This window comes from Tasmannia lanceolata, unplaced genomic scaffold (genome assembly GCF_043159265.1).
Source record: "Tasmannia lanceolata isolate RefF3 unplaced genomic scaffold, GAP_Taslan_0.1 ptg000016l, whole genome shotgun sequence".
NCBI classification, from domain to species: Eukaryota; Viridiplantae; Streptophyta; class Magnoliopsida; order Canellales; family Winteraceae; genus Tasmannia; species Tasmannia lanceolata.
The window spans coordinates 6,750,652-6,766,156 of NW_027518693.1; the positions used below are offsets into that span (position 1 = coordinate 6,750,652).

General features: G+C 36.3%; 2 protein-coding genes and 1 non-coding gene across 3 annotated transcripts in view; all 3 read left to right on the top strand.

The window, feature by feature from the left end:
* The window catches only part of LOC143848119 (uncharacterized), a 32,954-nt gene extending 24,967 nt beyond the window's left edge, over positions 1-7,987 (top strand). Inside the window, exons 13-24 of the mRNA XM_077356946.1 lie at positions 254-343; positions 525-600; positions 2,066-2,162; positions 2,242-2,311; positions 2,402-2,578; positions 2,788-2,910; positions 5,017-5,100; positions 5,255-5,439; positions 5,708-5,846; positions 5,911-5,970; positions 6,151-6,222; positions 7,660-7,987. Of these exons, the coding sequence (XP_077213061.1) occupies positions 254-343; positions 525-600; positions 2,066-2,162; positions 2,242-2,311; positions 2,402-2,578; positions 2,788-2,910; positions 5,017-5,100; positions 5,255-5,439; positions 5,708-5,846; positions 5,911-5,970; positions 6,151-6,222; positions 7,660-7,773 (1,287 nt within the window). The 3' untranslated portion in view covers positions 7,774-7,987. The remainder of the gene's footprint in view (positions 1-253; positions 344-524; positions 601-2,065; positions 2,163-2,241; positions 2,312-2,401; positions 2,579-2,787; positions 2,911-5,016; positions 5,101-5,254; positions 5,440-5,707; positions 5,847-5,910; positions 5,971-6,150; positions 6,223-7,659) is intronic.
* LOC143849216 (U6 spliceosomal RNA) lies at positions 4,636-4,739 on the top strand. The gene has a single exon (XR_013235594.1). It is a non-coding gene; the product is annotated as a U6 spliceosomal RNA (small nuclear RNA).
* A 3,339-nt stretch (positions 7,988-11,326) lies between the features above and the next one.
* Positions 11,327-15,082, top strand: LOC143849050 (uncharacterized). The gene is made up of 3 exons (XM_077358099.1): positions 11,327-11,484; positions 12,596-12,814; positions 14,928-15,082. Exons 1-3 carry the CDS (start codon positions 11,467-11,469, stop codon positions 14,973-14,975), a joined length of 285 nt encoding a protein of 94 aa, XP_077214214.1. The 5' UTR covers positions 11,327-11,466; the 3' UTR covers positions 14,976-15,082.
* Positions 15,083-15,505: the final 423 nt, after the last annotated feature.

Here is a 15,505-nt window from a genome sequence, read left to right on the forward strand (position 1 = left end):
ATGCTCATACAGTTCCTCATAACTCTAAAGATATGTTAGAATTTTCACCTCTAGACTATATTTATGGACCCTGCCAATGTGGGAGGTATTCAGGTATCCCTGTCTTTCTATCCAACCCATGTAACCATCATGTATCACTAATAAGTGATTTCCACCATGTTTAAACTTAAGACATTTTGTCCCCTTGCAGTTGTTCTAGATGCTGATATGTTTTACATTTGAAATATGATGTAAGTGGTCCCTTTATTTGCAGGAAGAGGAGGTACTTAGAACATTCAATAAACAAATTGAAGAAGATAGAAAAATTGTGATTTCACGCAGTAATCTAAGTGAACTACATAAGGTAAGGAGGTAGTTTATTTGTCATCATCGTTAGTAATAGGTAGTTTTACTTTCAAATAACCAACTGCTTTTTGTAGAATCTTCCCAAGTCATGTCTGATGAAGAAATTTGTTGTTCTAATCTTTCTGTAACTGAACCTTTTTCACTCTTTGGATTTACTTTCTCCCAAATTTGTATCGTAGGTGCTAGAGGAGAATGACCTATCATGTATGGAGCTTTTGCATGTAAAAACTGATGATGTGATCTTGACAAAGCAGAGTAAGAAATTAAACTGCCCTTAGGTTTTGCACATTTCACTTTGAAATGTCCTTGCTTTCATGTTGAAGTAGGGTATGGAAACCCTTATGCCGTTTCTTCTTGAACATCATACTTTAGAAGTCTTATCTTTTGTGTTCAGAGCTTTACTTATTATCTTTATCAAACATATTTGGGTTACCACTTACCATTGAAAAAAAAACATATTTGTGTTAATTTCTTATTTTCTATCAAGCTAAAACAGAACTTTGATCGTAAATATGATCCACATCAACTTTGATCACTTTCCCATTGACATCCTGGAGATGTATCTAGTTATGGATTGTGATGTCTTCAAGTTGCAATTGGATTTTTATGTAACCCACCCACTCCAAATGAAATATACTTGCTTTCATGTTGAACTCGGGTATGAACAACGTTGTTTCTTAATGAACATAATACTTTCGAAGTCTATCTTTTGTGTTCAGAGCTTTTCCTTATTAACTAACCCTATCAAACATATTTGGGTTAATTTCTTAGTTTCTAGCAAAGCTAAAACAAAGCTTCGATCGTAAAGGGATATGATCCGCATCAACTTTGATCAGTTTCCCATTGTCTTCATGGGGTGTATTTGTTATGGATTGTGATGTCTTCAAGTTGCATTCAGAATTTTAGTAACCCCCCCCCCCCCCCCCCCCCCCCCCCCCCCCACCCCCAACACACACACACACACACACACACTCACCACCACCACAAACGCCCTCACACACACACACACACACACACACACACACTCACACTCACCACCACCACAAACGCCCTCACACACACACACAGAGAGAGAGAGAGAGAGAGAGAGAGAGAGAGAGAGAGAGAGAGAGAGAGAGAGAGAGAGAGGGAGGGAGGGAGGGAGGGAGGGACTTGCTTTCATATTGAACTCGGGTATGAACAACCTTATGGAATTTACTCTATCTTTTGTGTTCTGAGCTTTCTTTTGTGTTCTGAGCTTTCTTTTTTAACTGTATTGAACATATTTGGGTTATTGTATTAACCCCATCAAACATATTTCGGTTAATTTCTTACTTTCTAGCATGCCTTTGATCGTAAGGGGATATGATTCGCAGATTCGCATCAACATTGATCGCTTTCCCATTGACATCATGGGGTGTATTTAGTTATGGATTGTGACGTCTTCAAGTTTCAATTGGATTTTTAATGACCACCCCCACAAAATTATCTTAGTCATTGGATTTTTTTTAATACCCCCTGCATCATATTTTTCAGTACTCATTGTTTTTTTTAAAATACCCGCCTGCTTCGGATTTTTTATTACTCACCGAGAATTGGTGAGTTTGGTAGATGCAAGGTTAAAAAATCTGACTTTTCTATTGTGTGTTTCCAAATTATCTGAAAATCTGAAGGGGTTGGGTTGAATATATCTAATGTTAACTGTGTTACGTATCTTTTATCCTGTCACTTTTGGATGCAGAAGCTGAGAAAGTTGTTGGTTGGGCCAGAAATCATTATTTATCAGGCTGCATTCTTCCTTCTATAAAGGGTGAAAGGCTAACTGTGCCCCGTGAAAGGTAGTTTTGATACTGACATACTACTGCCACAGTTTTGCTCTATCTTGGGATGTTGACCTCTGCTCTATTTCATGTGAAGCCTGGAAATTGCATTATTGAGGCTAAGAGAACAGGAGATGATATCCAAAAATTCCTCGCAAACTTTGAAGGTACATACTTCCGTTTATTTAGAGGGTTAAAATGGGATGAGAGGTTGCATTTTTTGTAGTTTTTTAATAACATCATGTAAGTTATAGCAGATCCATGCCAAGGATGAGTATGAGAGCAACTTTGTTTCAGCAGTAGTCACTCCAGATGAAATTGGTGTGAAGTTTGAGGATATCGGTGCTCTTGAGGATGTGAAGAGGACATTAAATGAACTTGTCACTCTTCCAATGAGGAGGCCAGAGCTCTTCTCTCATGGAAATCTATTGCGGGTAAGTTTTCAGTCTGATTTTGCTTTAAGGTTTCAAATTATTTATTTATTGTATTTATTTTTATTTTTTTGAATGGTAGGTTTCAAATTATTTATTGCCTTTTCTGTTTTTTTTCTTTTTTTTTTCTGACTATTAGGCGTTCTTTTTTGCGATATTCCTATGTGATTAGCATTTTCATTTGACTTATAATTGTGTGAAACTGCCTCCAGCCTTGCAAAGGTATATTGCTTTTTGGCCCCCCAGGAACTGGAAAAACCCTTCTTGCTAAAGCACTTGCAACAGAAGCGGGAGCGAATTTTATCAGCATAACTGGTTCTACTTTGACATCTAAGGTACTTGACTAGATTTGGCATCTCCTGTTGACTTTAATTTTGAAGTCCTCCCATTTTATAGGCGGCAAGATTGAATTTGAAACCTTAAATAGGCAGGGATAAATATTATAGCCATGTAACCTCATTTGCAAAGTCTTCTTGTTTGCTCTTGAAGATTGTTCTTGCATTTGGTATTCATGGTTCATTTGTATTTGCACCCTAATTTTTAGTCATTTGATGTTTCTGGGGGAAAGTCCTAAGCAACTGAAAATGGAAATCTTTCGTTGTGGTTGAGGGCAAAATCCCAAGCCAATAAAGAATGGAAATCTGTCCGAGCAGTTATGTTTTCGTTATATTTGTTCTTAATTTAGGGCGATGATATTTTCACCCCCACTGCAGTACGCATTCACCCCCTTTATAACGTGAACAGGGGCAACTTTAACGCTTTTTGACGTCAAATCATGTTGAAAGGGGGGCGAATGTGTACTGCAAGGGTGGGGGGCGTGGGGTTGGGGGGGGGAGATATCATCGCTCTTAATTTATTATCAGTTACTAACTTGGTATCTGCATTTGGGACTTCGAAGTGTTCTTATATGCATAATTACTCATGATAACAACAACATATTTGTTTTTTCTTTCACATTAATTGCAACAATCTTTTGCACAAAAAATGAGTGTGGCGGTGATGATTGGGTGCACTTTTTTTGCATTGATATATGCATGTGTCACATACGAGCACACCACATTAGGCTTTCGAAGAGATAGAAGAAGAGAATAGAGATGTTTGAAGTTTATTGATACCATGGTTTTAAATTTCGACCGAAATCCGAAATTTCAGGTTTCGGTGGATACCGAAATCGAAATCAGTAAAATTCGGTGAAAATTTCATTTATCCCTACATTTCGTCCGAAATTTAAGGGATTTCACCCAAAAATCTCGATTTATGATAATTATTTAATATTATCCCGAATGAAAATTTCGGTAATTTCAGTCGAAATTCTGTACGATAGAAAATAGCTGTTATTTGATTTCGTCTGAAATTTCGAAATTCTGGTTTCAGTGAGGACCGAAACGTATTCTGAAACTGAAATTTGAAACCATGATTGATACATGGAAATATCTCTTCTTTATCGAGAGAAGAACTCCACTTGAATATTTGATCACCTTGGCTGTGTTTATGTTAAATTCACTGTTTCAGAAATAATGAATTGGTCCTAAATGTATCAACGTTTGTGCTCTCTTCTATCTCTGTGAGTGTTTTTGGGGATTTGGTCTGTCGAATTGTTTGACAACGCGTGATTCCATCAGAGCTATCTTCTGTAGATAATTTATGATTCGGCCGACTCTACCATTGTGGTACACTCCATTGTGTGGGTTTGCTTCAAACGAAACCTCTTTTGATTGTCACGAAACCTAACCCATTGGTTGGTCTTACTAGGTGTTATTACATTAATAAGTATTCGAGTAATTCCAAATAGCGATTTTGAGTACTAGAAATGGGTCCGAAATAGGATGACTCTTTCAAGACTTTTAACTCGATTTAAATAACTCGATTGTTTCTCATAAACTCTTGTGTAAGACTCATGTGGTTTGTATTTCACTGTTATAGTGATTACAACCCTAATCACTCACTTGTATAGTGCAGAAAATAAACTAATTACCGAGCTTCCAGAGAAGCTTGATTACAACCCTAATCACTCACTATTACTCACTTGTATAGTGCAGAAAATAAACTCATGTGGTTTGTATTTCACCGTTATTTTTTTTTTTTAAATTTTGTGTCCAGAGAAGATTAGCATGGTCCCTGCACACGGATGAAATGCACAAATCGAGAAATGGTTCAAATATTTGTCTTCAACAATATAAATTTTGTTCGGAAAAAAATGAACGTACCATAATAAAAAGCACCTATATACCATAACAACACATGCAACTTATGGGTTATTTCCAGTGTCTACGTCATGAAAATCTTAACGATTCCCTTGATTCAAAGATTATCTGGTCATTTTGATTAGTTATTCTGGTCATTTTGACTACCTTAGAGTTTACGTCTTTAAATGACAGTTATTATGGTCATTTTGATTTCTTTACTGTATTTAAGTTTTTTGTTCCTGTGTTTTGGATCAGTGGTTTGGAGACGCCGAAAAGCTTACAAAGGCCCTTTTCTCCTTTGCTACTAGGCTAGCCCCTGTAATTATATTTGTTGATGAGGTAAGCATTTCCCGGTTCATAACTGGACTATGATATACTTGGGAATGACGCATTCTTGATACTACGCTACTTGAACATAAGTGATACCTTGTATGCTTAAATATAAGGTTTTACGGTGATCTGTTATCTGGGAATCTGAATTTGTTTTGTTTAGGTTGACAGTCTACTTGGTGCCCGTGGTGGTTCTTTCGAGCATGAGGCAACTAGAAGAATGAGGAATGAGTTTATGGCAGCTTGGGATGGATTGAGGTCTAAAGATAGCCAAAGAATCCTCATTCTTGGTGCTACTAATCGGCCCTTTGACCTAGATGATGCCGTCATACGCCGCTTGCCAAGAAGGTATGATTGTAAAAAAAAAAAGTTTTATTCTATTCAGAATATACATGAAACTTTGGTAATGAGTATAGTGAGTTATAGTTTTATACTTAAAATTAGGGTCTTAGCCTGTTGGACTGAAAACCCGAAAGGGCGGTTCAGGCAAAAATTAGGGCAAAGAGTGCCATTTTTGCTTTAGATTCTCACAATTCTTAGATGTTTTTGGTCATAAAATAAACTTATTTTCTAATTTTTAACGTATTTTCTATTTTTGTTTTTGTTCCTGTTGTAGGATATACATTGATCTACCGGATGCTCGGAATCGGATGAAGATTCTAAACATTTTTCTGGCTCAAGAAAACCTAGACTCCGGTTTCCGGTTCGAGGAACTGGCCAATGCAACCGAAGGATATTCAGGGAGTGATTTGAAGGTACAGTGCCAATAATTAGTGCTTTGGAATCTATGCTTCCATTTATAACTTATTTCTTTTGCAGAACCTTTGTATTGCGGCAGCATATAGGCCTGTACAAGAACTTCTTGAAGAAGAACAGAAGGTATGGCCCTTTTACTTATGTGCTCCACTATTATTGTCTTTTTTTTCTCAAACACGTTTTGGAACTCTTACCCAATTTGTAGAATAGATAGATAGTTGTTCTGTCCTGCATTAAATTTACTTGATACTTATTTTATTTCAGTTCTTTACCATGGTAAGAAGAGATTTCTTTGTTGTTCAGGGAGTTACAAATGGCATCCCACCGGTCTTAAGGCCACTCAATTTGGACGATTTTATTCAGGCAAAAGCTAAGGTACGGGAAGTCTCTCCTTCGCTTCCTTTGGTACTGTTAAGAGTAATTGATGAAGTACTGATGGAAATAGCATGTTAGTCTTAAAGCGTGACAGCACTGTCTAATAATGTGATCCCATGTAATCTGACTCTGAACATATTCAGACTAGAAAGAATATCAGAACTGATAGAGCATATGAATCGACACTGTCTAACGAGGAGGAATACTAGAGTTGGGTGTGGCCTCATTGTAATAAAATGAGGCCCACCCACTGGTACAGTAGGTCATGCCTTCAGTCCATCCGGAACCGCCACCTAGTAGGCCCAACATTATCACCAACAGTTGAATAATCCGAAAGTATTTTGCTGCTGAATTTAACTTTTATAGTCTTATGATTGTACTGTTAGGGTCATCCAATCAGTTTTTTTTTTTGATCCATTGGAGATCTACGGTAGGACCCACCAATTCAACAGTCCAGATTGACAAAGGATAAGGCCCACTTTGTAACAGAGAGAGCCCACTAGTCAATTTGCACCTCATACTATATTGTAGTGCCAAAACTGAAACCTTTAATTATTTGCAAATTTTATGATTTATTAAGAACATTGTTTTTAGAAATTTCTAACCCATTTATGCAACTCTGCATATAGCTTTTCTATCATGTGCTGCTTCTCTTCTGCCATTTACTAGTAATCCAGTTAAAGATTGAGAAAGAACATTAGATCATTGTAGACTATCGTGCAATTTTTTTTTTTTGGAAAGATGATTTAATAATAGAAAGAAGCAGTGAAAGGACAAGTCGTTCCCAAGCACTGCAGTTACAACATCCCCCCAGATGACAACAAAAACAATGTGGATCGGTGAATAATACTCTTCAATGGATCGACTATTTAGGTGCTACATAGAGCTACCGGGGTTTCCAATTGAGCTACCATCAAAATTCAGCTTGTACCATCCTTCCAGTGGTGGTTTCCACTTCCGGGTTGCCTTATCCTTTACCTTCCTTTCCCATATAATAGCATTCCAGTTTCTTAATATCTGACCCGTGTCATATTGAATCTTCATCCTCTTCTGCCGAGTTTGAATGGTATGCAACCCTCTTGCATTGCATTTTGGGTCTAATTTGTGTGCAAAATGCAATCCAAGAAGCCTAAAACGTGAGCGGTTTGCAGGCCCTAACCTACCCTTCCCACACCGTATTTTACAACCCTGCATTTGTGACTGGTCATTGTTCACATTTTAAGGTTCAAAACAATCCAACAAAAGATTGCTGTAAAATTTCACCACAGGCAAATAACTCATCGAAAACACCAGAATAAACTCTGTAACATGAAAATCTGTTTTTTTTTTTATAAATAAAATTTAAGGTGCCGTCCCGGGTTCCTAGATAAATTCCGGGTTAAAAAAAAAAAAACTCTGAAACATGAATTCCAATTTCTGTCCTGTTTGTTTTGTTAGGTTGGAGCATCGGTAGCCTATGACGCTACTAGCATGAATGAACTGCGGAAATGGAACGAACAATATGGAGAAGGTGGAAGTAGAAGACGGTCGCCATTTGGGTTCGGCAACTAACATCACATGTTGATTATTCTTGGTAAAGCCCATGTAACTTTAATTGTTCTTTTCTCTCCCCTCAATATTATATGTGAGAATTCCCTGTAACATATGGACTAAAGGCCATTCCTAGTTTCAAAAATTTTTGCTGGTATTAAATATACTATATAATTCCAGCTAACTATGCTTAATTAAGCATCCATTTTAATATATATATTCAGCATTTTAATTACCATAGAAGTTTGCATCAACGCCTGGGCTTTGTTGGAATTTTAGTCAGTCAGACTTCTTCAGTAATTACAATAGGGTTTTTTACACACAGCTCCTTCCAATGTACCTAAACCACAGTTTACTCTTTAATATGATTAACACCTAAATCCCTCCCTTATTTGGTTACATTTCACTCTAATTTTTCCCCACAGCTTACCAATATTGGGTTCAGTGTATTCTTAAAATACCCACGGACTCTACCATCTGGTTGAGCTTTCTTAGTATTAGTTTTGTGGTTAATGAGAGCATGAACTTTGGGTGTTGGTCATTTGAAGCGGCGGATGACGAGTTTAGTTGATGTGGTATTATTTGAAAATTTAACCCTTAACCAAAGGTATTCTGGTCATTTTCTATGGTAGTTTTTATTACCAACATAGACCGTTTTAGAATTGTTTTATCAGAAGCTATTAAAGCCATTAGGATTGTCTGGTGGGCTCACTCAGTCATGGTGGGGCCCACAATTTTGGACAGTACCAATTGCACATGGCTTCATAGTCACAACTAAAAACTCAGTGGCATGGGAATTGAAACAACCCTGTGACAACTAACAGGAAAAGTTTAGATGTTTGATTAAAGAGAGAGAGAGATGCCATTATTTAAACACTATCATTTTCAAACATATAATTTGTATGAAATTTTACTTATTTTTATACATGATTATTATTTTACTTTTATCATTAGATTCCTGTCTCTGTTATTAAATAATGTCCGATTGAAATTAGTTGGCTCTTAGAAGGCCAGCTGCTCTGTTCCGCTTGAAAGTACAGGTAATTAGTGGGCCCCATGGCAGCTACTATGCTCCTTGAAATACTCCTAATATTCAGAGATCATCCAATCACCAGCGACTATCGCTGGTGATTGGATGGTCTCTGATTATGGACGGTGATGGATGAAGATGTTCATGTTGAATGTGGGCCATCCCTGTTGTTTCTTCAACTGTTCATTCAATGTCCACTTATTGGAGGGTTGGGATCATCCCATCCAAATTGGATACCAATAAATGAGTGGTTTGGATCATTGAATAAGTTTTCCTCCATAAACAGAGTGGAAAAATTAAAATAAATAAACTAATTCAAAAAATTGCAATAAAAAAATGCGTACTAAGAGTAATATTGGCACCACCATGTTTTGATAATGGCCTGGACGCACCTTGTCTATTATTAGTTAGCAAGCTTGTAAAAAGCTTTTACAATACCCAAAAAGCTTTCAGCAGCCAATTAAAACAGAAAGGACAATGTGAGTTAGGCTTCTTATCAAAAGATGGTAGTTCAAATATCAGTAGCACAAAATTTTAGGGAAATGTTGTCAACATAACCATGTTTTAATAACTGCACAAACCTAAGTTGTCTTTTCATTTTTAATTGACTTGTAACTTTTAAGTGCTTTTCGAACTGTACTTTGAGAGCTCTTTAATAAATGATATAAGGCAAGATGAGTTGGTGCAAGGAAAACACTTATCGGGATCTCGTATTGAAGATAAAGACGGGAGTGAAAATGACCGCTGCTGTGGCCATGTTAACATGTTATTTTTGCTTTTCTGTGGACACGCACTATTACCTTTTTGTGTTTTTGTGCTTGTCACGAAAGAGGCCCCGTTTTGCTAGCAACCCTCTAGTGAAAATATAAAATATGGTTGTGCTAATATCATTTCTCAAATTTTATTATAAACAAGGTGTTGGAAAAAATGCACAAAACATAATAAGATGTTACCCAAAACAAAGCAAGAAAGAACCAAGAATTAGAGGTGCGTAAACGATTCTTAAAGATGGTTGAAGCCTCTCCCACATGCAAACAGAAGACAATTATGGCAGCACTATCTCTGCAATGGATCGTGTATCCACCTCCGATCGATCAAACAAGTGAAACAATTGTTTGTTCAAATGAAATAAACTCTATGAAAAAGGATTGTCTTTTTCATACCATTTTCAAAACCATTTTATCTCTTGAAAAGATATATGTTAATTGAAGAAACTTAATCCAAGAGTCATGCATTAATCCCCATATTCATTGAAACTTCTAAAACCTAAGAGTCACCATTAATGGAACATTAAGAGTCTCACAGAGAATCAAAGCTTATCATGAATCTATTAATGTAACCAATTAAATAATGTAACCAATTAAATAGATTCATTAGTCTAACTCTTCACTTATCCAAGTAATGGCCTTTAGAATTTCAAGGAATATGAAAAGCCACAAATTTAATTTTCAAGAATACAATTTGAAACACAGTTCTAACAAAATTAATTTCAAAATTACATTTGTAAAATATAATTTGAAACACTTTTCCAATAGAAGGCAGAAATAGAATACCACCTCTTGGGGCGCAAAATAGATCCTAATATTTTTCTTAAATGGGTTTTGCTTAGTAACATATTTTTACACGAATTTTGATATTTTTGCAACGCATTTGCTAGCGTCCATTGTAGAAGGCATTTCGTGGATGATCTGTTGCATTTGACAACATCCACCTTGTTAATGAAGACAAAATTTGCTAAAAACTGAGCCAGTGTGGATGCTGTCAGATGCAACAGACCATCTGCAGTGATGGATGCTAGGACATCCCTTTTTACAAATGTTTTAAGACTTTCTCAATTGGGAACATATGCGAAATTATATCTGTTAAATTGCCTTAGTAAGGGCAGTTTCATTAATTATAGTTAAAACTTAAAACCAAGGATAATTTGCATGATCATCTCCCGACTCGAAAATAATCTGGGTCGGGTTTAGAAATCACGGGTCCTGGATTTGGTCTAGCTCAATCTTAGTAGGGCTAGGTTTAAAAAAAAAACCCGAAACTTGACTCATTCAAGTGTAGTGTACATTTTAAGGTGCTACTGGATCAAATATCAAGGATGGTACATCTGTCGTACCGCCTACACCGATCTACATGAATATTTACCATATAATTTCTCCTCTTGAACAACGTAGCAGGTGCATTAAAAATGTAAATTTACATGGCTTTTGAGTCCTATGGGAAAATAGTTTTCTTCTTATATTTATACATGACATAATTTTAGAGGTTTTTTGGTGTGAAAATTTGTTGTTTTCTTTAATCTTTGAAATAAACACGGAGTCCAATCTGAGAAACTATCTCGGGAAAGGTCAGGTCTTCGAAAATAGTAAGTTTTTGAAACATTTAAATGTGGCACCTGCTACGAAGCAGCTTGCCTTTGAAACATTTAAATGTGGCACCTGCTACGAAGCAGCTTGCCGAGATCAGGTAAGGGGCATTTTATGTTATTACTGAAATCGGTAAGTGCATTTCTGTAGTATTTTGTCACGCGTCGAGTGCGTGGGGAGTGCTAGATTAAAGGCCATACGAATCAAATCCGTGCTGTCATCAGCTGTCTATCTTTTTCACTCTCTCTTTCTTTCTCTATAAAATAAAAATTTCCCTCCAAACCAAACAAATTTTAATCCCAAACTCGAAGATCTGAATCCATGGACGATCGCAAGGAGGTGAAAAAAAAAAAACTTCAAAATCTCATTTCCTTTTCTTTTTTCCTCTGTTTTTGCTCAGCATGTTTCTGTTATTATCAATTTCTTGTTACAGATCTGTTTCTTTATCGGTAGATGGTGTTTTAGGGTTTAAGTATGTTGCGATCTTGTTCTTGTTTTCATCTTTCATTTTCTTTTTCTTTTTTTGATATGATTATGCTCTAAGTCGTTTTTCCACTATGAAAGTCGGAGTTTTTAGGGTTTTGGAAGGTTTTTATCTTGTTTTTGGTTGCTCTAGTTTGTTTTTTTAGCATTTTTTAGTGAATTTTGTGGCTTGAAGAACGGTTGAACTCTTCTTATTTTCTGATTTCCGGCTTTGGAGTTTGTACTTGAGTTTCCTTAACTTTTTTTTTTCGGTCAGATTTATAGTACTAATTTTTCTTTAAACGGCAAGTTTCCACTAAGTTCGATTTGTTCTTTTTTTTTTTAGGGTTTGAGATTGTGGTCTTTTTTTTTTCTTCCTTTTCAGAATTTAGAGTTTCAATTCAGTCCTTTCTGAGAGACAGAGATTCGATGAATAATGTTTGAATTTTTTTTTCCGGATGAAAGGTCTGTAATTTAGGGTTTTATTGAGATTATTATGCCGTTGTTTCATTTTCCCTGCGCTGTCATTTTCTTCAAGATCTTTGAACCTCTAAATTTCAAGATCCTTTGTCAAGCTTTGACAGATTCATAGTGATAATAACAAAGAAAATTTCCATCCATTGTTGTACCAATCATTTTCTTTTAAATAAATAAAAATTCTTTCCTTCACTTTTCAGTAGTTATATATTTCTTTCATTTGAATTAGACAAAGAAAAAATGAAAAGCTTTGGTCTCTGGTTATGACTGGGTCTGAGTGCCAAGTCTTACTGTGTGAATTTGCAATATTTGCGCTCATTTGAATTAGTCAGAGACATAAAGGAAAAGCTCTTGGAAGTCTGGTATCCGGTTATGACTGGGTTTGAGTTCAAAATCTTTTAGTGTGAATTTGCATATTTTCTTTCAATCGAATTAGACGTAAGAAGAAAAAGTAAAGCTTTTAAAATTCTTGTATCTGGGTGTGATTTTTTTTTTTTTTTAATATTTTCAGAAAAACTCATGGATGTCTGTCCCCCAATTCGGCGATTGGGATCAGAAGCATGACATGCCGGATTACTCCATGGATTTTTCAAAGATAAGGGAGATGAGGAAGCAGAACAAGAAGGATTTCTCAAGGGCAAGCCTTGGAAATGAAGAAGAGTTCACCCAGCAGCATCAGCTTCAACAGAACGACCATCACCACCAACCTCTCGGCGACCATTCTCCCACTGTAACTAACCTTCTCCTCCTTTTCCTGTTTTCTTTTTTTCCTGTTTTACTAGTAGTTTACTGTTGCCATTTTAATGAGAAGATTAAGTAAGCATACAACTATCAGATGCGCAATTTCTTAAAAAACTTACTGTTGAGTTGGGTGTCTTCAATTCAAACCCGTTTAGGGTCCGAAATATTGTGCGCGAGCCGAATTAGGCCCGTTTATTATTTTGCCCCGGCAGCTTGGCCCTGCCCGTTTTATGTGTTTTCAGTCTGATAAGACTAACTTATGGCCCGCCTTATATAAAGTGGGTTTTAGGGTTATTTTCATATTCTTGTCTTGCAAGATGGTTTGAGAGCTCAAAAAAAGGGAAAAAGGGTGTGCTAGGTTTCTTGTGGGTTGTTGGTGAAAGACACTGATCTTCTCTTGTAATCTCTGAATCTTATAGTGGATTTTCTCGTCGCCTATGTTGTGGAGTAGGCTTTTACCGAACCACGTAAATCTTTGTGTGATTGCTTCTGTTTATTCTTTGGTTTTAATTTGCCATTGAAATCGTATATTGATATTCGTGGTTTTTCACAACACTTACATTACAAAAATAAAATAAAAATGCTAAAAGGACTACTCATCCTGTAGTCCACTCCCATCTCCACCAACATGACCACCTTGGTTTGATACTAGCACCCTTCTCTTTATTTCTAGCTTCTCTTTTCTCCATCCACATGACTCCCTTGTTTTGATATTTGCTAGCGTCCATCGTAGAAGGCATTTTGCCGATGGTCTGTTGCATGTCAGAGCAGCCACCTCATGAATGAAGACAATCTGCTGAAAAGCGAGCCTTGGTGGCTGCTCTGACATGCAACAGACCATGCGAAATGCCTTTCGCAATGGATGCTAGCAAATCCCTTATTTTAAACTTCTAAGATATACTTGATTAGGCTCTCCTAGCAGACGACGGCACTCTAGAAGTCACTCCAAATTGGAGTGATTTCGAACAACGTTTCCTAATAAGGTACTTTCTTATATCTTATATCACTGGTTTTTGTATTTAGTATTAGAGACAAGAGAGTATAGATTATCCACATTGGACCAATGCTCGAAACTAATTTGAGCAGTAAGACATATAAAGGGATTAAGGGATTAAATATTAGAGCCCCAACTGTACCTGAATTATTTGGAATATTTTCGAATATGCATACATATTTTAAAATATTATGATATACCTATATACCTGTATCTTAGAAGGGGCGAATATGTTTTAGGATTAATTTGATATAGAGTTTTCGTGTTTTCTTGGCTGGGAGGAAAAAATATAAAAGAGTGTACTCTTAATAACCAAGATGTGAAACTGTCTTCTCATGTGGACAGAGGCACACTGCCTAACAATGGAAATCCTCGTTTTTCCCTATTGTATGTTTATTTCTTGAGTTTCATCTTATCATCGGTTGCACATAGAGTTTGATCCCGTTTTTTGAGAGATTGAGATCTCTCAGTTTACAATAAACACAGGTTGGTGGGTGCAACGATTATTCAATTTTCACAATAAATTTGTATGTCTTTTATCTTTTTTCTCTCCTCCCTTTCCCAAAGAAGCCATGAAAGTTCTGTTTCAATTTTCCTTCATTAGATTAAATCTTTTGGACAAGCACCTTACACCTGGCAAATGATTGACCTGCTGATCTGGTTCTTGCTGCCAATCCTGCTATGATCGAATTTCTTTTAAGGTCCGGAGGTTGGGCACAACTGTAGGAAAGCGTTGAATCATTAAATAAAGCTAGAAGGTTACTTGTTATGATGCATTATGAATTAATTTAACTAGTATAATGCATTTGAACGACTTCCACTGCATGAATATAAAAAATAGCATGTAGATTATGTTTCTACATGCTATGTTTTTTGTGGACATTCTATCTATGATGAGGCCCATCAAATGAATGCTTTAGATCACCACAAAATATGTGGGACTCATGTGTTTTTGGTGGTGGACTAGAGAATGATCTCTAGTCGGCCGGACTAGAAACACTTTCCTCTTATGTTAATTAGATTGTTCTTGGTTTGAGTATTTTTTTTCCAATGGCATTCTTGGCTTGAGTTTGACATTCGTATTCTTGTTTTCTATGTATGGTTGCAGACGAGGAAGAAGTTCCTGAGTTACTTCAATTGCTGTATAAAAGCATGACTTCAGCCAGCATTCTTAGTTATGTATGATCTTGATATTATTCTGTAGCAATGGGAGATCACTCTTCTTTTTTCTCCCTCTTATTTATCATCTTCTTGCTTTATTAATTTGTTATTCATTTATTCATTGCTTATGTTTTCCAAAACTAAACATATTTATTCTGTAAATCCAAGTGCAATCTTTAATGAGCACCTCCAATTGAACTAGAACTAGAAAAGAAACAGATCAATGGAAAACAGGGTGCTCAACCAAATATGGTAAAAGCTCAACCAAAATTCGACCCGAGTTGCACCTCTAGAAAACACACTGCCAAAACAATTTATCTATAAACATGGGAGATCATGGACAAACCCCAGGGTTAATAAAAACCTTATAAATGTAAGGTCCCCTCAGCTATTGAATACATTGAATGTGTCTATCTGTATATCTACTGAATATATGATTAAGACCATTGATGTGGTAGTTACCCCGAGGGGTTGTTAGGTACCTAACCATTCCACCAAAAACTCTAGGACTAATGGCATGCATTA